Source organism: Miniopterus schreibersii (genome assembly GCF_964146895.1).
Source record: "Miniopterus schreibersii genome assembly, chromosome: 16".
NCBI lineage: Eukaryota > Metazoa > Chordata > Mammalia > Chiroptera > Miniopteridae > Miniopterus > Miniopterus schreibersii.
The window spans coordinates 20,773,973-20,795,837 of record NC_138116.1 but is presented as its reverse complement, the minus strand read 5'-3'; the positions used below and the strand labels follow the sequence as shown (position 1 = coordinate 20,795,837).

Genomic DNA, 21,865 nt, shown 5'->3' with positions numbered 1-21,865 from the left:
AAGATGAAGGCCTTTCTGTAGGGGTGGAGGTGGTAGACACGGTAAGGCGGGGAAGCCACAGAAGTGTCCATTAGAGCATCTATAGGACTTGGCAAGTGACTGGAGGTGGGAGGCAGCAAGAGCGAGGACTCTAGGGTGGCTGGGGGCCTATGGGGCCATTAACAGAATTCAAGTAGGAGGAGGAGCAGCTGGGTGGGAAAGGATAATTTTCCTTTTGGATATTCTGAGTTTCGGGCCCTGGCAGGGCCACCAAAAGTAGCTGTCCAGCCAGCGGCAGGACACGGGGAGCTTGGGAAGCTCAGGAAGGCACTTGCACTAAAAGTCCAAGGGGAAGAAGGCACACATCTGCATGGGGGTCGGAGTGGCAACCGTGGGAGTTTGTGAGACCACCCAGCAGAGGAGAGAGAACGGGGTCGGAGGGGAGAGCCTTGAGGAGTGCCAACACTTATGGGGAGAGAACAAGAGGAGAGGAACATTGAGAAAGTGCTGGATCGGGACAGCGAGGAGGTTTCAAGCAGGGGGAGGTGAGCAGCAGGCCAGATGCTTCAGAGGCCCAGTGGGAGGAGGCCTGAGAGCCTGCTGGATGAGGCAACCGGGGGTCACGAGCGCCCTCGGAGGGCGAGGGCTGCGATGCACTGAGAGCTGAGCCAGATTGTGCCGGGTAAGAAGGGAGTGGGTGGCGAGAGGCAGCAGGCAGCCAGCTAAGGCTCTTTGAAGGGCTTTGGCAGCCACGGCAAGAAGAAAGGGAGGACCATGGCTTGAGGGGGAGGTAAGGCTGGGTTTTCAGAATGAGTGAGATGAGAACAGATTTGTAGGCAGAAGAGAAGGAAGCAGTGAGGTGGGAGACAGACAGGGGACATTGGGGGAGCAGAGCAAGGTCCCAGAAAAGGAGGCTGAAACCAAGAGAGTACATGTTTTAAAAGACTACAGAGCAGAGCAGCACATCAGTGGTGGCAGTAATGAGTCCTTCCATTTGAAAAGCAGTGAAACTCAATATACAAAGCATTTTTGTGTGCTTTATCTCATTTAATCCCCACGATGGGCATATTATCCTTTATTGGACGAAAGGGAACTTTAGTTCCCAGCAAAATGTAGTTTAAATTGTAAATGTAATTTTTATATTTTTTAACATCAGTAACATATATTAAAAGATAACTTTAATAATAAACAATACATTTTCTTTATAAATGTTTTTAATTTTCATAAAGAACTCAAAAAATAGATTAGAGGCAAAAAAGTAAATGCCTGCAGAGCTGAATTTAAATGCCGTCTTTTAAAGGTTATTATTATTACTTCTACAAAAACACAGGAGCTTAAATGACTCACTCAAGATCACACATCTAATAAACAGAAGAACTTGGGATCAAAATGAAAATGTGAATCAAAAACGTTCATTGATGAGGTGCCTGCTATGCCCGGCCCGGTGTGAGGTGCCAAGAAACAGGAAACGGCTCCTGCCCTCAAGAAGCTTACAACCCAATAGACCAAGCTCCATGCTACCGACAGGACATAAACTGCTCAGCAGGGGGCACTAATTCAGACCGAGGAAGGGAGATGAGTTGGATCCAAGGGAGGCTTTGGAGAGGAGGTGACGCCGGGTTGAGTCCGGATGAGAAGTGTGCAACAAAAGGAAAGGCCTTCCCAGCAAAGGAGATTGGTGTGCAAGAGCCTGCGGCCTCTGGGAGCTGAGAGCAACTCACTCTGCGGGAGCACGTGGTAGGCGTGGCAAAGCACAGGCAGGGCCTGTGCCAAGACGGGGTGGGGGAGCGCGGCATGCTACCAGGAGGAATTCTAACTGTGTCCTTAAGTGAGAGGACCAGTGAAGGGTTTTAAGTGAGGGAAAGATATCATCAGATTTGCATTCTAGCACAATCACTCTGGAAGGCCCCTGGAGGCAGTGCAGAGGATGCTTTAGGGGAAGTAGGGAGACCAGTTAAGAGGCAAATGTAGTGTTTAGGCAAGAAAAGGTGAGGGCCAGCCTAGACCAGGGCAGTAGCATTTAAAATGGAAGAGAGAATGAGTGTATAATATAATGCGATAGTATAAAGGTATATTTATACTATGTTATATATGCATGTATGCGTGTGTGTGTGTGTGTGTGTGTGTGTGTGTGTAGAGAGAGAGAACTGGTCAGCCTTAGAGGAAGACGAAGATAAAGATATAAGGAAACAGAAGGGTTTAGAATGATTCCCGGGTTCTGGGTTGAACCCAGAGGCAGGAAGAGAAGCAGATCTTGGTGGAGGTGGGGAGTTGAGTAGACAAGCAAGTTTAGGACATATTGGGCTAAGAAGCCCAGGGGACATCCAGGTGGAGGTGCCCAGGAGTGAGCTATGGGATCTGGAGCTCACGGGGATGCTGACTTGGAGACCTATGTTTGTGATATATATAAGGCAGTGGTTGGAGCCAGGGGTGGAGGTGAGTGTTTGGAGGAGAAAGTGGTCTTTCACACAGCCTTAAGGAGTGCTGGCAGTTAAGAAGCTGGTACAGAGAGGAGACCTGAGGTGGAGGTGAGGAGAGGCCAGAGAGGTAAGAGAGGAAAAAGGGAGAAAATGATGAAGTCCTAGACAACTGAGATGAAGCACCCTGGGAGGGTGCTAGTGAGAGTAAGAAAAGAGGAGTACTATTTTCATTGGCTTTCAGGGGGAGGGCGGATAGCTTCCTCCAGGCTGGCCAGAGAAGGCTTTAGGAAATAGAAGGGAAGTGAGAAAAAGACAGGGTCTTTCAAGATAAGACATGTAGACTTGAGTCCATCTCCTCTTTGCTGTGTTTTCTTGACTCTTGCTGCAATAGTCAGTGCATTCAAAGAAAACAAAGCATGTTATTTGATGAAATGCGGAGAATCAGATGTCCACAACGTGTCCATTATGTGCTTTTCAGAACCAGACACCCTGAAAATGGAGACCATCCAATGTGACATGCTGTCCTTAAAATGTTCCTTTGATAAACATTAAACTGTTGTGTTTACCAGAAATGTTAATGAGGAAAATAAACAATAGGGCGATTTAGGAGTATTTCAGACTTGAAGTTGAAACCATAAGAGAACACAAGGAACAAAAATAATCCAAAACTGCATGAACACTGCAGACCTCAGCTGCCCTTAAATTCTTTTTCTCTGCTTAAATTACATAATTCTTCACCAGCCAACTATATCCATTTCACATGCTAAAATTCATTGAGTGTGTGTCATACTTAAAAAACAGGGTATAGAGAGGAAAGAATCACATAAAGAGAAGTGATGCACATAAATTGGGAGGCAGTGCACATAACAGCCTGAGTAATTGTTAGAAAACCGTAAACTGTCTAGGCCTCTTCTTTCCTAATACCTTGTGGTGCCATCGGATGAGCACAGTGGTCTGAAAAGTACTTGTGATGTGATGAACAGACAACTTTAGTACATAATAAACTATAGCTCTCCTTTAAGCAAGTGGATACAAGGAGAAAGTGCCCTCCTTTGAGGTATATTAAAGTTTTGCTGCAGCTCCTCCAGTTCCTTACAGGGTAGAAATTGGGCCACCAGGTCCTTTGGCTGCATTCAGCCCATTAGCTTCCTTTGCCTTTTTCCAATAAAGGAATAATACATACATTACAACCAAGTAAATGATCCTGTCATATTTGACAAAGGAAACATTTTCCTAGGATAAAGTAGTATCTCTACTATCATATCAGAAAGTGAGTAAGGCTTATCATGAGGGGTCAGAGGGCCATTTGGCTGAACCCTCAGTATCAGAGGACCTCAAATTTAGATCCTTAGCTTCATCTCCCAATGAAATAATGGTCATAAAGACACATAAACAAGATTCAATGAAGACATTTGTTGTGCAGCTGTAAGCATAGGTCCTAATATCAGAACACACTTCCTATAGTGCCCTGTTAATGTTTGTGGTAAGTCCTATCATTACTGGTGACCGGCAGTTATATTGCAATGTGTTTCTTAGTTTGGCATTCTAATTAAGTATAAATATTTAAAAAGTTATCTCTAATTTTATAACACTGCTTTGGTATTTCCTCATTCTGTAAGAAATCAGGAACTTTTGAAAATGAGGGTTGTCAGATTTAGCAAAGAAAGATACGGGACACCCAGTTAAATTTTAATTTTAAATAAACAAGTAATTTTTTAATGTATGTCCCTGCAAAATTTGGGACATACATGCACTAAAAAGAAGTGTCGATTTTTTACCTGAAATTAAAATTTAACTGGGTGTCTTGTATTTTATTGGATAGCCCTATTAATGGAAATACCCAGCTTGTCCACCTCTGTGTTCCCCAGAGTGGGTGGAAAATGGAAATAACATTTATCAAGTGCTTGCTATGTATGAACCAAAAACATTACAAGTATGATCTCATTTAAGCCTTGCAACAACCCTATAGGGTGTTTATTATTACTGCATTTGACAGTGAGCACATAGCTTGAGTAATTTATTTAAGGTGACATGGCAGACATGAGATGAGGAATCAAATTCAGATTCGCTTCCCAAACTTCTGCTTAGCAGTGCACATCCCATTAGAAAACTTTCAGATGGCCTTTTTTTAAAAAGGTATTAATAAAAAAGGGGAAGAGTTCTGGAAATACTTCAAAGGCTTTTCTATCATAACTTAGTATTTTGTATGAAACATTCTGTTTTTCATACCTAATTAAATTTGTTTGCCTTGAGTATAATGTAATTGTAAGTGGAATTTTGCATAGCCAGACATGTTTCAAGGAATTTATTTCAGTGGAGAGTTTTGCCTTAGGAAGTTCAGGTAATCTCTTTGGATTACAGTTTTTTCATTGTAAGTCGAGTGTTCAGTGACAGCTAAAGTGCTTTTGAGTTCTCTCTGCCTTTAGGGGTTCCGCGCCTCACTAGAGAAAACATATTTAATCTTATACAGCCTTCTGCTGCCACCTGCTGGAAAAATTACAGCACCCGGTTCTGCCTGAAACGAGTTCTACTTAGTAACCAACCAGTGGGTCCCCTTGATCCTGTGGCTTGTTTGCTTAGTAATTTCAGTCAATTAATAAGAATTATAGTTTTCTGAGTTTTCCAAGTTTCAGTGTTTTCAATTGGTAAAAAATTCCAAATAAGTCAGGCCTGAACTTTGACCATCTGGAAATTAAATTTTTATCGGTTTATCCCACAGGGGAGTATTAGTCATACTTGTCCAGTGTTTTGCAATGACTGTCCTGCCAAATCTACTCACACGGAATTTGCTTTAATTGCTGTCAGTGTCACATTCGTGAGGTCTGATAAGGTGTATTTAATAGAACAAAAAATTGTTTTTCTTAAAGTATCTTTTAAAGGTTTTTGAAACATTTCATTTTTGTGTTTTGAGAAGAATACAATGCTCATTATTTTCACACACACACACACAAAACCTGATATGCATACACATATTTTTTAAAAACCTGACTGCTTTATGTCTAGAAACTCTAGATTCTCAACTGGAATTTTTTCTAAATTAAAGGCTAAGCGCTGGCCTTAATTTTTTTACATATATATTTTATTTTTCAGAGCAGTTTTAGGTTCACAGCAAAATTGAGCAGAAGGTACAGAGATTTTTTCCCCCCTGTCCCGTCGCCTGTCCCCACACACGCACATCCTCCCCCAGCATCAATATACCCCACCAGAGAGGTACATTTCTTAAAATTGATGAACCTATATAGATACATCATTGTCACCCAAAGTCCATTGTTTACATTAGGGTTCACTTTTGGTGTTGTACATTCTATGGGTTTTGACAAAAATATGAGATGTACTCAGCATTACAGTGTCACACAGACTTGTTTCACTGCCTAAAAAATCATCTGCCTATTCATTCCTCCCTCCGCTGCAGCCCCTAGCAACCACTGATCTTTTCACTGTCTCCATAGTTTTGCCTTTTTCACACGTCATGTAGTTGAAATCATAACACTATATATATATATATATATATGTCCTTTTCAGACTGGCTTCTTTCACTTAGTAATATGCATTTAAAATTCCTCCGCTTCTTTTCATGGCTTAATACCTCATTTCTTGTTAGCACTGAATAATATCCCATTGTCTGGATGTACCACAGTTCATTTATCTAATCACCTACTGACAGATGCCTTGGTTGCTTCCAAGTTTTGGCAATTATGAGCAAAGCTGCTATAAATATCCGTGTGCAGGTTTTTGTGTGGACATAAGGTTTCAACAACTTTGGGTAAATGTTTTGTAGGAAATGGCCAAGCTGTACTATTTAGCATTCACACCAGCAATAAATGACGGTTCCTATTGTTCCACATCCTCACCAGCATTTAGAGCTACCAGTGTTTTGGATTTTGGCCTTCTAATAGCTATGTAATGGGATCTCGCTGTTGTTTAAATTTACAGTTCCCTGATGACATATTATACGGAGCATCTTTTCATATGCTTACTTGCCATCTGTATATCTTCTTTGGTGAGTTATACAAAAGGACGTAATATCCGCTAACTGCCGTGCTATTTGCTCCTCCTGCCTCGAGATGTCCCAGACAGAGCTATGAACTGGCTTAAACATTTCAGTACATTTATTCATTACCACCTTTCAGTTTCTGATGATACTCGTTTAAAAATATCCAAAACTACTTTCCCAACCTTCTCCATCTCTTCCATTTGTGGTACAGTAATATACAACAGTATATATTTTTAACATTTTTTTCTAATAATACAAAAAAACCCCACTTAATATTGCCAAGCAAGCAAAGATAACTACTGCTGTCATATTAAGTCTCATTCCTTCTAGTATTTATGCTCCTTTATACATTTTTCTTTTAAAATAGTGTAATACTGTACATACTATTTCATAGCAGATTTTTTAATATAGCACTTTCTCAGGCAAAATTTTACATGACATAAGTGTAATTACTCAAACTGGCTTCGTGCCAGGATACTAGAGTTGAAAACCTTGGGAAAGACACTTACTCCTTGGACCTTGGTTCAAAAGAGGAAAAACATTTCTTGTTATAGGGATTTTAAAAGGTTTAAGACTCTTAGAGGAGGTAGACTATGAAATGGCCTAAGTCAATATATCTCTGAATTTTGTTAAAATCCAGATTCTGACTCAGTAGGTCTGAGGCAGGGTCTGAGATTCTGCATTTCTAACAAGCTCTCGGGTTACATTGTTGGTCTAGAGGACTCTCTTCCAAAAGCAAGGGCTTAATGGCTATCATAGTATGTCCAAAGGTGGAGTTGGAAGAAAGAGCTTTCCAAGCAGAGAAATCAGTATGAACACCACCACCAGGGTGACAGCAAGAGGTTCCGTTTGGGGGAAATAAGGAGAGTTTGGGGAGATGAGACTGGAAACATAAAATTCAGCCACACTGAAGCAGGCCTTGAAGGCCGGGTTGGGAAGCTTGTATTCACTTAGAGGCACTGGCGATCCACTGAATGCTCCTGGGCGAGGGAATGATATAATCAATAACTAAAATTCTCATGTAAATCCTTATAAATAAAACAAGCTTAATAAGTCAACAAATATTTTAAGTTAGTTAATTTAGAGTCTATCAGAAAATATGTCTTCAATTTCCACCTGCTGCTTCTGAATACAAAAACTAGAAGGGGCCTATGCAAGTAGAAGGCCCTAAAGCTTAAGTTTCAACCTCATGGTAGATCCATCTTTGTATCTGTTGTTCTTCATAAAAGATACAAAAGAGATATAAAGCATCTCAAGGAGTTTACAGTGTCGTTTAGGAGAGAAAGCATACTTAATAAAGAAACAATCTTAAAGTGGGACCTAGAGAAAGATTTGTAAAGGAGGGGAGTCATTTCTGATGCAAGTTTCAGCACAGAGAGGTAGGGGCAAATCTGCTAAGGAAGAGTCACTTCCGCCACCCCCCCTCTTACTTCCCCCTCATTCCTGCTGGAGTAGCAGGTTTGTTCCCTTAAGAAGAAACAGAATACCTATTAGGGGTGGTGGTGCTCGTAACCATGAGCCACTAAAAGGCAGAATCTGTACTTTTCCTGCAGCTAACATTGGATTTGGCAGAAAATAGGCATGGAGCAAATGTAACGAAAGAACAAATAGGGGAGAAATAGATAATAGAGGACATTGAAGAAATGGCAGAGGGATTTGCGCTTGATGTGGCTGACAAGGCAAAGTCACCATAGGTTCCTGAGATGGGAAATGGCAAAGTGGACCCTCAGTACTTCTAGCGACCACATTGCTGAACTCAGCGGCATTGGTCACAGCTGACAACTCATTCTGGAAGCACTTTGCTTCAGGCTTATGTGATTCTATACTCTCCTGTTTTTCTCCAGGTACTCCACTAAATACTCCTTTTCAATCTCTTTGAGGCCTTGCCCTCCTTTTCCTAATCTCTGAATGTCAATATTCCTCTAATGCAGAAAACTCTTCTTTGAAGTTTAAACGTGATGGTAAGACCCTACTGTGAATTAAGGGGGATTGATACACCCTCGGGGACCTAGAGAGTGGGCAGGCTCTAGAAGCACTGCCTAATGCAGAAAACTCTTAAAAATATCTCTAGCCTAGAGTTTTTCCTCCAACCTCCAGACTTGCAAATTCAATTGCCTCCTTGACATTTTCACTTGGATGTCTCCTAACATATCAAACGTACTATCCCCAAAATTAAGTTCTTAATTCTCCACTAGAAAAACTCCTCCCCACTTGCATATCTCAGTAAATGAGGTTATCTCCTTCCATTCCCTCCCCTACTCCATCTAACCCATCAGCAAATTCAGTCACTTCTATGCCCAAAATACATAGATTTCAAACCTATGTCTCCAGGGCCACCACCCTGGTCCTGCAAAAAACGTCCCTAACATATCTCACCTTTTCCACTCCTACCTGCTTCGTTTATTCTCTACCTAAAAGCCAGAAAAACCTTTAAATTATGTAACTCAGATCATATCACTCTCTGCTAAAACGCTTCGATGGACTTTCTACAGCACTTTGAATAAAATCTGAACAGTATCTTCGCACCCACCGGGCAGTTCATTCCTGGCCCACGCCTCGGGGCCGAGATCTGGTCAAGGGCCTATAACAAGTACTCGGGGGTGGGGGAGTGGAGAGACCTGACTCCAAAAAAACTACAAAATCAAAATTAATAAATGTTTGTGAGTATGTTATATAACAATACGTCAACTAATCCTCAATTTCAAATCAACTTTTACATAGCTGTGTATCTATTTTATGTTAATGAGAGATGCGGGTATATCGTATTTTGTTGACTATTACGCGGAGTGGGCCCCTGAGAGGAGCGTCCCGGGCCCACAGAGGTTCTAAAATGACCTCTTTCCGGCCTTCCAGGCGCTGCGCCTCCCCGTCTGCGCCTCCCTCCCCCCCGCCTCCAGGACACCTCTCTCCCACGTGCTCACTACACGTCGTGATTTGCCGGCCTTGCAAATCCCTAGCACGTATCAAATCTTTCCCGCGACACTTACCCTGACTGGCTCCTTCCCATCTACGAGTTTTCCAATGACATGTAACCTCCTCCAAGGGACCTTCCTGGCCTGTCCATCTAAAGCAGGCACAGGTACCCCCCCTTACCTTCTTCTTTTCTGCTGCCTCACTTCCTCCATAACATCGCCTCCACCTGTAGTTTTTTATTTTGTCTGTTAGTTCCCTTTCCCGTTAGACTAACGAGCTCCGTGGAGGCAGGAAACTTTTTGTGTGTTGTTCTCTGTTGTATCCTTAGGGCCTACTCGTGACTGGTGCAGAGCGGGCTTCCATGACTAGCCACTGAAGGAGCGAATAAATGATGAGAACTTAATCTTCAAGGGAGGAGGGCCAAGCCCTAAGGATTTGTCTTGGACTCCATCTTGAGAGGCCGGAGGCTCTCCTCTTCCTTCGATTCTAGGCACCCAGATGGGTTTCAAAAGGAATGTTTGGGTTTGTTTTTTTCCAACAGAACTTTTGATGAAAGCTCCTGTAACGTACCCTATTGGGGTGGGTTGGGGAAAATAAAAAATGGACTCAACACTAGGTTGAAAGTGGAGGAAGTGGTTTAGAGCAGACGTACGGCTCGCCAGGTTGGGGCTCTCGCTTTGTACCAGCCCCGCCTCCAGATTCTAACGGCTCCACCCCTTCCGGTCTTCAGTTTGGGGCAAAAGGATGGCTCCGGCCTAGGTTCCGGGGAGGAGGGCACTATGGGAGTCGGGTTTATTAATATTCATGAGGGGGTGGGACCTCCCTCCCGCTGGGGCTCCTGGGAGGATTCTAAAACCTTCTCGAGGTTAGGGGGCTCCTGGGAGGCGGGACCGCAGCGCTGGAGCGGATCAGAGCCGGACCTTCTCTCTTCCCGGCCGGAAAATCTTGAGGCGATTTTTTCCTTTAAAAACATTAAGAGACTTGAGGATGGTGGGGCAGAGCGACTAAATCCCATCTTCCTGTGATTCTTTAGTCGGAAAACTGTCAAAATCTGTGGTAAAAAGAGATTCTTTTCCCCCGTATTTTCTTGAGGTAGTTTCAACTTCTGATGAACTGAAAGGGGTAAAAAATGCATCCCAGTGTAGTTTGATTCTTATACTGGCCGGTTTGTCTTTTGTGGCCTCCCTGGTTCACCTCGTTGGAGATGTTTTGGGCTAACACCCGAGCAGATGGGGTGGGTCTCTTCAGAGGGTTGTCTTAGGTTCAAACAAAATCGAAATCCCGGTGAAGAGCCGCGGGACGGTTTTCCTCTGAAACCGGGGAAAAAAGTTCATCCAAGAGGGCGCTCAAAGCCTTTCACACATAGTCAAATGAGTGGGCTGGGCCGGGGGCGTGGAAACATTGTGTGGCTTTAATTTTGGTCTGATTCTCTTTCCCTGGAGGGGTGAGAGGAAACCCGCAATAATTTGGGATTACATCTTTAAGTTTTTCAGAAAAGCCTGCTATCTTCTTATACGTTCAGGCCTGAGAGGAAAATAAGAAATTGTAAAAAGAGGCTTTAGTCTTAAAAGAATGTGGGCATTGTGTTTTAACCCTCTCAGAGGCATATATATGTGTGTGTGTGTGTGTGTATATATATACACACTGAGTGGTTGACACACTAAAGTCCCGTGGGTTGTGCATCTCTGAAGAGCCCACAAGCCCACCCAAGTTCCTCTTTACAAGTTCCTCAGAGAAGCAAATCCTGGGCCAGGTTTATATTTTATAACAATGATATTGCTTTAAAATGCCTACCTACTGTGAGAAAAACAACAACGTCACGGATTAAATAAATTAAGATTCTTCCCTTTGGTGGAATTATTTGCAGCCCTTAAAATATATTACTTGTAGAAGTATATATCTATTGGCATGGAAAGAAGTTATAATTTTAATTACAATTGAAAAAGATTACAAAGTAGATGAACAGTGATCCCCCCCCTTTTTTTTTTTTGTTAAAAAATATATACGTGAAATTCTGGGATGATATAAATCAAAGTGTTTATAGGCAAATTTAATCTGTTTGTTTTGCTGTATTTTGTAAACATTTTGACAATGCATATATTACTTGCGTAATTTTAACCATTATTTTAAAATATCTGCTAATTTAAATGGTCATTGAATGCTGAAGCAAAGTGCTATGATATGGTCTTAAAGAAGGTTCACTGTATGCTTTTCATGAAGCACTGAATTTCTTGGCTGTGTGTTCAAATGTGTAACTGATTTTAAATTGATATAAGTTGATATGTAACCTTTTAAGATGAATAAGTAACAATATGATTTTAGCAATTTTCTGACAAAAGGAGAAAATGCATTTTGGTCAGATATACTTGTAACTGATGAAGGCTCTTAGTTGTTACTTCGGAAACAAGGAGCTTTAGGCTAGAGTTGTGATTATGCATATATATACACATATGTACATATATATATACAAGACAATGTTTTCTGAATGAGAGCGGTAGTGACAATGTCACTGTGTGTGATGAGTAGTTTTTTAAAAAATTATTTTTTAATACAAGTAAGTTATCAGTGATTTTAATTCCCTCTAAGAAATGTTCATTTTGAAATCAAGTTGTGTTAGCCACACACATACACACACACACTCACACTTCCTAAGACTTAGCAGTGACTTTTATTAACCAAAACTGAAATTGAGGGAAAATTATTACTTTATTTATTTGAGTCTTATTAATTTTACAAGACTTTAATTTCACTGCTTATTTATATATTACACAGCATGTAATTGATAATAGTAATACAACCTTCTTAATCTCTTAGAGCTAGTAAAATTTTAAAAGCTCTAAACTTAAAGTCTCTATTTTTATATTTTTGTTTTTATTATTTCTAACAGAAGATATCAGTGCTCAGTTTTAAAGAAATAGAAAAACATTACTGCAGAATTTTAAAGCTACATCAATATTTTGACTTTTTAATGTAAAGATTATAAAAGCAACATACTAATTGATAGAAATTGAATGTGTTGAATTTAATTGGTTTCTATTGTGTTAAATCTTTCTTTTTAAAATGTTCTCATATTTCTTTTCTTAGAATATGTTTCATCCAAACACATTCTCATTTTCTGCTAAAAGTCTTTGTCTAGAATATTTGGCTAAGAGGGAAAATATTTTTAAATATTTCATATTATGCTGAGATGAATAATAGACTACTGGTGGGAACTCCATAAATGGGACACCATATTAAAAACTTTATAAATATAGACAGCTATATTTCCCATCAAAATATCAACCTCTTCATTTAAAAAAATAACAACTCTTTATCACTATAATTTCTTTTCTTCTTTGTCTCATGTACTTTGTTTTTTCTAACCAGGGTAACTTCACAAGATAAGAAAAAGGATGGCATCTAGAGTAAATACCAGTTTCACTTTGATTCCCAACCAGAAATATAGACGTAGTAGTCGTCGATCCAGCCATGTTTCCAACACCCTTAACCCAGATTCTCAGCCCTTATCAGCACTTGGAAATTTTAAAGCCTTGCCATTGGAAATATTCCAAATAATCCTAAGATATTTGTCAGGTGAGGTTTAGGGACTATGTTTTTATTTTTCCCAAGAACTATTTTGTTATCTTCAGCCCTGCCAGAATTAATGGTGTTCACATTGTTTATTTTCTAAAGTTTCATCATTGTTAGGTAAGGGATACAATGAGAAAGTACAATACTCAAACTCTTCAAGCATGCTTCTAATTATAATGACATGGTAACTTGACTGTTACATCCCAAAATGTTTCTAATTTATTGAGCACTGAATTTAAAACAATTTTAAGATTTTTCCTCTTTATTTTTACTATTATTTACTATTATTATTAATGAGCAAACTTATATGTTATTACACTGTACTAACAGTGATGTTCTTGTATTTAAGCCATTCACATATATGTATATATTTTTCCTTTGATAGTGAAGGATATCAGCATGCTAAGCATGGTGTCCAAAACAGTCAGCCAGCACATTATTAATTATATCTCAACCTCATCAGGAAGCAAAAGATTTTTACTACAGGACTTTCATGACCTTGAGCTGTCTGGCAAGAGACAAGACTCTGCTGTATTGGAACACTACAGATCTCTAGGTAATTTATGTAATAAGAAATGTAATAAGTAAAGAACTATACTTAATGGGATTTTATTATACAGTTCTGTAAGACCCATGGGAAATGGAATATTTCCTAATATGTGCCTGTTTCTTTGATGCTTTTACTCTTCAATGTGAGGACTTTCCCTTAACAGCAGTCCCTTACACTTATCTTTAAAGATGAGAGGTATGCATTTAATGTAAAGTGTCAGCCCTTGTGATTTCATGTGGCTTACCAGTTTAGGAAATTGATGTATTTTCTGTTTTATTTCCTGTGGATCTAATGAGTTTTATCTTTATACCGCTTTTCCCTTTCAACCATAATCTGGTCCTTAAAATAGAAAAGAAATTTAAACACATTATTGTGGAAGATCACTTACTCTTTTATCGGAAACAATAGTTTTCTTTTTTTGAAAGCACTATATACATTTACTAATAAGTCATTATGCTATGATTAAATTAACCTTATCAAAGGAAATTTGTATAATTTTTCCCCTTTACTTGTATTCGTCTTTCACTCCATTTATTGATTTTATTCTCCCTAAGAGTGCTCAAATAAAATTCTATTTTTGACTTGACTAATTACACCAATTTAATTATGAAATCACCTTATAATTAACCAAAGCATGGCAATAAAACCAAATATCGAAGTGATGTTGAGATTTAAATAAAGGTATACAAGTAAGTTAACTGAATATTACATTTTAGAAGCCCGAGGATGCCTAGCTTTAAATTAATAAAATAAGACTGTATATGCCCAGCCAGCGTGGCTCAGCAGTTGAGCATTGACCTATGATCCAGATCTTGGTTCAGTTCCCAGTCAGGGCACATGTCTGGGTTGTGGGCTCAATCCCCAGTGCGGAGCGTGCAGGAGGCAGCCGATCAATGACTCTCTCTCATCATTGATGTTTCTCTCTCTCTCTCCCTCTCCCTTCCTCTCTCTGAAATCAATGAAGACATTTAAATAGATAGACAGAATAGATAGATTAGATAGATGTAAATATATAAAACTGTATTTGACAAGTATATTTAACAATACTAAATGAGAGGTATATAATTTGATTACAGTGTTATTGGCTTCAGTATTTATTATTAGGTTTAGTAAAGTCTGTAACAGAATATGCAGTTACTTTTTGCTACCTGTTATTATAAATATCTTTCTCCAAACATCATTAGTTGCAGAGAAAGTGGTGGTTGGGTAAAAGAGCTTATTCTTTGGTTTTCATCTGAAAGAAATTTTTCTCTCTGACCAAGGCTCAATTGCTTAAACAAACAAACAAATAAAAGCATTAAGACAATTGTATGGATAAGTCAGTTAAAAATACAAATGTGTATTGATCTTAATAGCTAGCTTTTTAAAACAGTTTTAGTCATGTAATGATTTCAACCTTACACTTAATTTTGATGCAGACACCTGGCTTATGACTGATTTTTTAGGTAAATGTTTGATGTACTTACCATTTTCTCATGTTGCTATTCCTGTCTGATCTGTTCTTGCTTTCAGACGTTAAAGTAACATTTTCAGAATCCTGCTCTTTGAACATTATAAATTTTAATTTGCTTCTTCATACAAAACAGAGCAGATGGCCAATATGGAAAGAACATTACATCTGACTCTATTTTAGTAGGAAGAAATTAAAGAAGTTGGTCTCTAAAGAGTATAGCAGAGCACCTGTGTTTAAAAAAAAAAAAAAATCAGCCAGTATTGGTTTTTATGGTAAATTGCAACCCTTAAAAATAGGAGTTTTACATTAGAAAAGGCAACCAACATACAATCATAGCTTACAGTTCCCCAGCTATGATATACCATGGGACTGGATGCCAAAAAATGAAAGGAAAAGAACTCAGCCTAAAAGCCAAACACTGAAAATGTCTTTTTATGTACAAAAATAGAGAGGGTTTGTGTTTAAAACTGAATTCTGGTCATGTGTTACCCAAACATAGCAACTTCTAAAAATAAATTAAATTCCCATATAGTCTACAGAATTATATAAAGTAGTAATTATATTATATTAAAAAAGTAAATGCAGAGAAGATAAAAACTGAAGAAAGTCTTGATATTCAGGTATATATTTTCCTGCCATATATCTTATTTATTTTTATTTTTTTTCATATATCTTATTTTTAATTTGAGGACATTTGCCCTCATAGGAATGTTAACAATGTATTACCATTTTAGGAAAACAGACCACTGAAAGTTGGAGGAAACAAATCATTCACTTCCTGTCACTGTAGTTGAAGTTACATATCTCACTGGGAGATTGAAGAGGGTTTTTTTTTCTCCCCTTTTCATTTTTAAATATCTGAACACAAAATTCTACACATTCTTAACATGCAAGCACCATAAAAGGATATCTTTGAAGGAAGAAATAGATATTTCATCCAAACTGGATATTTTCTGTAGGCAAAACTTACTTCAAACCTTTGAAATTTTAAGGACTTACGAGGTTTTTTTTCCAAAAAGGAATACAAAATCTCTTTCCCATTCTTTCCATGTTTTGCAATTCAAAACATTTTCCTTTGTGGACATGAGGTTAATTTCAAGAGATATTTGAATATGTTTTCTATGTAATAAAGACAATATAAAGTTTCCCTATGTATTTTGTGTCTTGTTATTGTATCTTTTTAAATCTAAATAATTTAAAACTTTTCCATATCTGTCCTATAGTATCAATTTCACAATATTCTATAAAATTTTATGCCAATGCCTCTAGGTTGACATCAGAGTCATTCGGTCAGTAATCAACATATAAATGTTTTACACCCTTCCTCCCAAACTTCCTCTTAAAATACATATCAGCTCACAGTTCACTGTGGTATACCATACTTGACTTTCAGGAAACATTATGCTGTGCTTTATAGATATTTTTAAGTTGATTGCATTGTTGTCACTGTTTCTCATGTGTTGTTTTTTTTAACTTTCTCAGGTTTACTGTTTAAAAGATGTACATTGCTGCTACCCACAAAGGAAAGACTAAAGTACATTCACAAGATACTTGCAGAAGTAAGATCATACTTCTGAATTAGTTCACAATTTTGATATTTTATCATTGTCTTATACTCATTTAAGATCTATATTAGTAGAATTCCATGAATTAGTACTAAAAAATTGATCGATGATAATCTAATACTTTATCAAGTACTTAAAGATTATAGAACACCAAAATGTAGTATAGTAGTCTTTTAATTATTATAAAATAATTTTTATATAACTAAGTATATCATTTAAAGTTATTAGGTTTATCAGAGCATAAAAGTATTTTTACCCCACATAGGAATCATGAGGATGTTTTAAAATGGTTATTTAGATATTTTATTAAAATGAAATAATTTCTGAATGTTAAAATCTTATTGTTTAAATATACAAAAACATAGGCAAGTATCTTAACGTATAAAATGACAATCCTTTTATAATAATGACTTGGAAATATGTATCAATGTATTATAATCTCTATGTAAGAAACCCAAACATACAACACTGATGGTATAGTTCTACACTCACTATGCAAACTATTTCTGATACACTGGCTTTTTTTAAAAAATATATCTTTATTGATTTCAAAGAGAGTAAAGGAGAGGGAGAGAGAGCAATAGAAACATCAATGATGAGAGAGTCATTGATCGGCTGCCTCCTGCACACCCTCCACTGGGGATTGAGCCTGCCACCTGGGCATGTGCCCTGATCAGGAATCGAACTGCGATCTGGATCATAGGTCAATGCTCAACTGCTGAGCTACACCGGCCGGGCTGCACTGGCTTTTTCCATGTCAATATTTGCATGGAATTCAGTTCTCTATTACTGTAGCAGCTTCCCAGATGATCTTTCTGCCATCCATTTCTTCAGTCCCCAAGACATTCTGAACACTGAATCAGGTTTTTCTTCCTAAAGTATCACTTTCATCAAGTTAATTTTCTTGCTTAAAAATATTTCAGTGGGTGCTCAACTTCAGCAAGGTAAGGTCCAAAATCCATAGCTGGTATTTAAGGTTCTCCTTTACAATGCAACTGTACTTCCTATTACTTTGAGCCTAGTTAAGTTGGTCATATCTTTCTTCCCAAATAAACTTTTTTTATTTCTACCTCTATACAATTTTGCCCTTATTGTTTCTCACCAATCCTTTCCATTTATTATATCTGACTCCTACTTTAAGACATTGATTGTTTCACATCCTTTATAAGCTTTTTTGATCATTTCCAAATTTATCATTTCCCTGCTTTCATAGTAACTGATATAGTATTTTTTCAGTCATTTTGCTATATATACATACTCTAACCTGAATTATCTAAATATGTAACTTCACATATGTATATCTTATTCTCCTAATGTGAGCTCTGTGACGGCAGCCTTTGTTTTATATTTCTTTTGTAATCCCCATCTATATAACAATGTTAAGCAGTTATTTAATCTTTTAGTTATTTTCAGTTAATACTGACAAAATTCTTACATATTTCCATTAAATTTGAATGTCAAATCATTGTTCAGTTCCACTGAAAAGGAGGAATTAATAGTTGTTGTCTTTACAGGTTTCCTGTTTTAAATTCAGTGGCTGTGCAACTCCTATGCAATGTTTAGGATTATCATGTTATGGCATGTTTTTACAGGTATATATATTTTTTTAATGAAAGAAGAAAAGGAATGTTTTTGAACTGTTGACAAGTAGTGTATGTAATCCATTGCTCCATGAGTTAATAAAAATAATAATAATCTAAAAAAATAACACAATAAAATTGTAAAAATTTGAGAATATGTTAGTTTAATAATGTTTGCCACCTCAGGTTTTCTTCTTAGATTTCTCATTGGTAAGAAAGAAATATTTAACATTTACTTGCTCTATACCAATATTCTCGAAGTTTCTAGCCACTGTTGTAAAGACTAGAAATAGTGTGGGGTGAGATGTGTGTGTGTATAATGAGTTTTAAGTCTTGGGCTAGTTATTTAAGATGTGATTTTAGAAATCAACTGTATGAAAAAAATTGTAACTATGGGAAGTGATAGATGTAACTAACCTTGTGATGATCATTTTGCAATATATACATATATAAAAATCACTATGTTGTATATCTTCAACTTACATGCCAGTGATATCTCAACAGAGCTAGAAAAAAATCAGCTGTATGATTTTAAGAACATTATTTCATTGTAAACAAAGAAGATATTAACATAATTTAATGTTAATATTATTAATATATTATTAATATATTATACTATTCTAAGCAATTTACATGTACTAACTTATTTAAAACTTACAACAACCTTATGAGGTTTGCAATAGTCTTACAATAATCTTGCTTATATCCCAGCCTGCCAGCCACCATAGGCCCTCCCACTGGCCCTCTTCCAAGATAGATTTTTTTCTTTCTTTTTTTTTCTTTTTTCTTTTTTGGGGGGACAGGTAATACGAGCACATGTAGTTATATAAGGGTACAAATGGTATAAAGTGAAAAATAAGTCTCCCTCTAAGTCCTGTCCCTTGTCCACTGAGTGCCCTTCAGTAGAATTAACCAATGTTAGCAGTTTCTTGTATGTCCTTCCAGAGATAATATATTAATTTATATACTACTGAAATCCAGGTCAACTATTTTAAGAAATCTTCAAAATCTAATTACAGTTGACCCTAATACAGACATTAGGGGCACCAACGTATGCACAGTTGAAAATCTGTGTATAACTTTTGACTCCCCCCAAATTTAAGTGGTCTCTTGGTATTTGAGGGGGGTTGGTTCTGGGACCCCACACAGATACCAAAATCCATAGATGCTCAAGTCCCCTATATAAAATGGTGTACATCAATGCATACAATAAGCTCTGCACATCTGGGTACTCCCAACCTCACATTGAAAACACTACAGGTATTTGCTGAAAAAAATCTACATTAAAGGTGGACTTGCGCAGCACAAACCTGTGTTGGTCAAGGGTCAACTGTATAGTGATATATCATTAGAATTTCCTTTTCATGTATGTTTAACTGTACATTTGAATTTGCTCAAAAATAGTTATTAAATTTTGTCCTAATAAAATTTTTTTGCTTGTTCACATCCAGATGTCATAAATACTCAAAATTGTCACATTAAAATGAAATCATTATTATTTGTAAGCAGCATCACAAATGATAGCTAGAGGGGGCCAAAAGGGTTCTACTATAGTCTAAAACTAAGCCACAGTATGCTTGTGAGTTAGATGTCTAAAGCTGTGTTCTAGGGTTTAGGCCTTTCTTATTTTCCTCATACTGTCAGAGTTCAGGATTCAGTACATTTAGAAATTCTCTGAAAACATACTCCCTTTACAATGAAAAAGAAACTGGATTTGGACTATTTCTGTATTTCATTTATGTAAAATTTCTTATTAATTTCAACAGTTCCATAGTGGATAAAAATTATACATCACCTGGATCATGTGCTACAATAGTTATATGCTGATAAGGTAATAGTGACTCATGTTTTGATGTGAGGTCTGCACATCTGCAATGTTTTCTTTATTTTATTATCCTCAGACCTTAACAGCAGGTTGGGATGAACTCGAGTGCCATCGTGTTTTTAACTTCTTATGTGAACTGACTGATCTCTCCCGCAAGATGCAGACCATTGTCTTCAGCAAACCAGGTAAAGAACTGCAATTCAGAAATGACATTATACAGAAATTAAAATAGAAAAAAAGCACAGTTCAAAAGTGTATTTAAAAATAAATTGTGGCACCCATTTATAGTAAAACAACAAAGAAATATAAGGGAATGATAAACACTGAATTGGATAGTGAGGAACAAGTGGCATGTGATTAGAAAAGTACTCAGAGGCCTTCATCTGTATTAATATTTTATTACTTAAGCCGGGTGGAGGACAAAAGTTGTTCATTGTAGTATTCATTAAACCTTTGTATATACCTGAAATATTTTATATTTTAAAAATTATGGAACTCTACAATCCAGCAGTTTCACTCTGAGAAACTTTCATTGTGTGCACCAGGAGACATATAAGAACGAATAGTATAGCATGTAACCATGAAAAGCTGCAAACAACCTAAATGCCCATTGTCAGGAGAATAGATAAATGAATTGTGGCATAGTCATACAATTAAAATACCTTATTGGTTAAAATAAATGAACTGGAGTCATGTGTATGAATATAGGTAAATCTCAAGATATAATTTGAGAGAAAGGTTACCAAATAATACTTTCAATATGAAACAATTTATAAGCATATTAAAAACACGAAAAATAATTCTATATATTCTTTATAGTTGCATACATATGTTTAAAAGTATAAAAATATAGTTGGGCCCTGGCAGATGTGGCTCAGTGGTTAAAGTACCAGCCTGCACACCAAAGGGTTGAGGGTTCGATTCCCAATCAAGCGCACATACCTGGGGTGCAGGTTCGATCCCCACCCCGGTCGGGGTGCGTGCTGGAGGCAACCAATCTATGTGTCTCTTTCACATCAGTGTTTTTCTCTCTTTATTTCTCTCTCCCCTCCCTCCTTCTCTTACACTGTCTCTGAGAATCAATGGAAAAAAAATAGCCTCAGGCCCTAGCCAGTTTGGCTCTGTGGTTAGAGCATTGTTCACAGACTGAAAGGTTCCAGGTTCAATTCTGGCCAAGAGCATGTACCTGGGTTGCACAAGGCAACCAATCGATGTGTCTCTCTCACATGTCTGTCTGTCTGTCTCTCCCCCTTCCACTCTCTCTGAAAAGCAATGGAAAAAATATCCTCAGGTGAGGATTAAAAAAAATATATATATATCCATTCTTGGGTTAGGATTAACAAAAACAAAACTTATTACCCATAACTCTGTATATCAGTTTGGTATAAAGTAGGCATATTGCTCTACTCAGTGTCTCAGACACTTCTTCCACATTTCTACCACTTTCCATTTACACTTGTCTTTTCTACAAACAAGTAGAACATAAATAATATAAAAATGTAAAATGGTGCCACCACTATGGAAAAGTTTGGCTAGTCCTCAAAAAGCAAAACATAAAATTATATGGCCCATCATTTCCACTCCTAAATATATACCTAAAGGAATTGAGAGCAGGGGCTTGGACAGATTTCTGTATGCCAGTGTTCATTGCAGCATTATTCGCAATACCCCAAAAGAAGAAACAACCAAGTGTTCATCAACAGATGAATACATAAACATAATGTGGTATATACATACAATGGAATATTATTCAGCCATAAAAAGGAGCCAAGTTTTGATACATGCTACAACATGGATGCACTTTGAAAACATTATGCTAAGTGAAATAAGTCAGACACAAAAGGACAAATATTGTATGATTCCACTTATATGAGGTACCTAGAACAGGCAAATTCATAAAACCAGAAAGTAGATTAGAGGTTATCAGGAAGTGGGGGAAGGGGAATGTTATTGTATAATGGTTACAGAGTTTCTGTTTGAGATGATGAAAAGTTTTAAAAATAGCGGTGATGGTTG

General features: G+C 37.5%; 1 protein-coding gene across 1 annotated transcript in view; it reads left to right on the top strand.

Annotated features, from left to right (window-relative positions):
• Window positions 1–649: 649 nt before the first annotated feature.
• Window positions 650–21,865, top strand: part of FBXO47 (F-box protein 47) — a 28,455-nt gene continuing 7,239 nt past the window's right edge. The window contains exons 1-7 of the mRNA XM_081115756.1: window positions 650–769; window positions 1,310–1,716; window positions 12,673–12,879; window positions 13,262–13,432; window positions 16,362–16,438; window positions 17,959–18,036; window positions 19,926–20,034. Of these exons, the coding sequence (XP_080971882.1) occupies window positions 12,699–12,879; window positions 13,262–13,432; window positions 16,362–16,438; window positions 17,959–18,036; window positions 19,926–20,034 (616 nt within the window). The 5' untranslated portion in view covers window positions 650–769; window positions 1,310–1,716; window positions 12,673–12,698. The remainder of the gene's footprint in view (window positions 770–1,309; window positions 1,717–12,672; window positions 12,880–13,261; window positions 13,433–16,361; window positions 16,439–17,958; window positions 18,037–19,925; window positions 20,035–21,865) is intronic.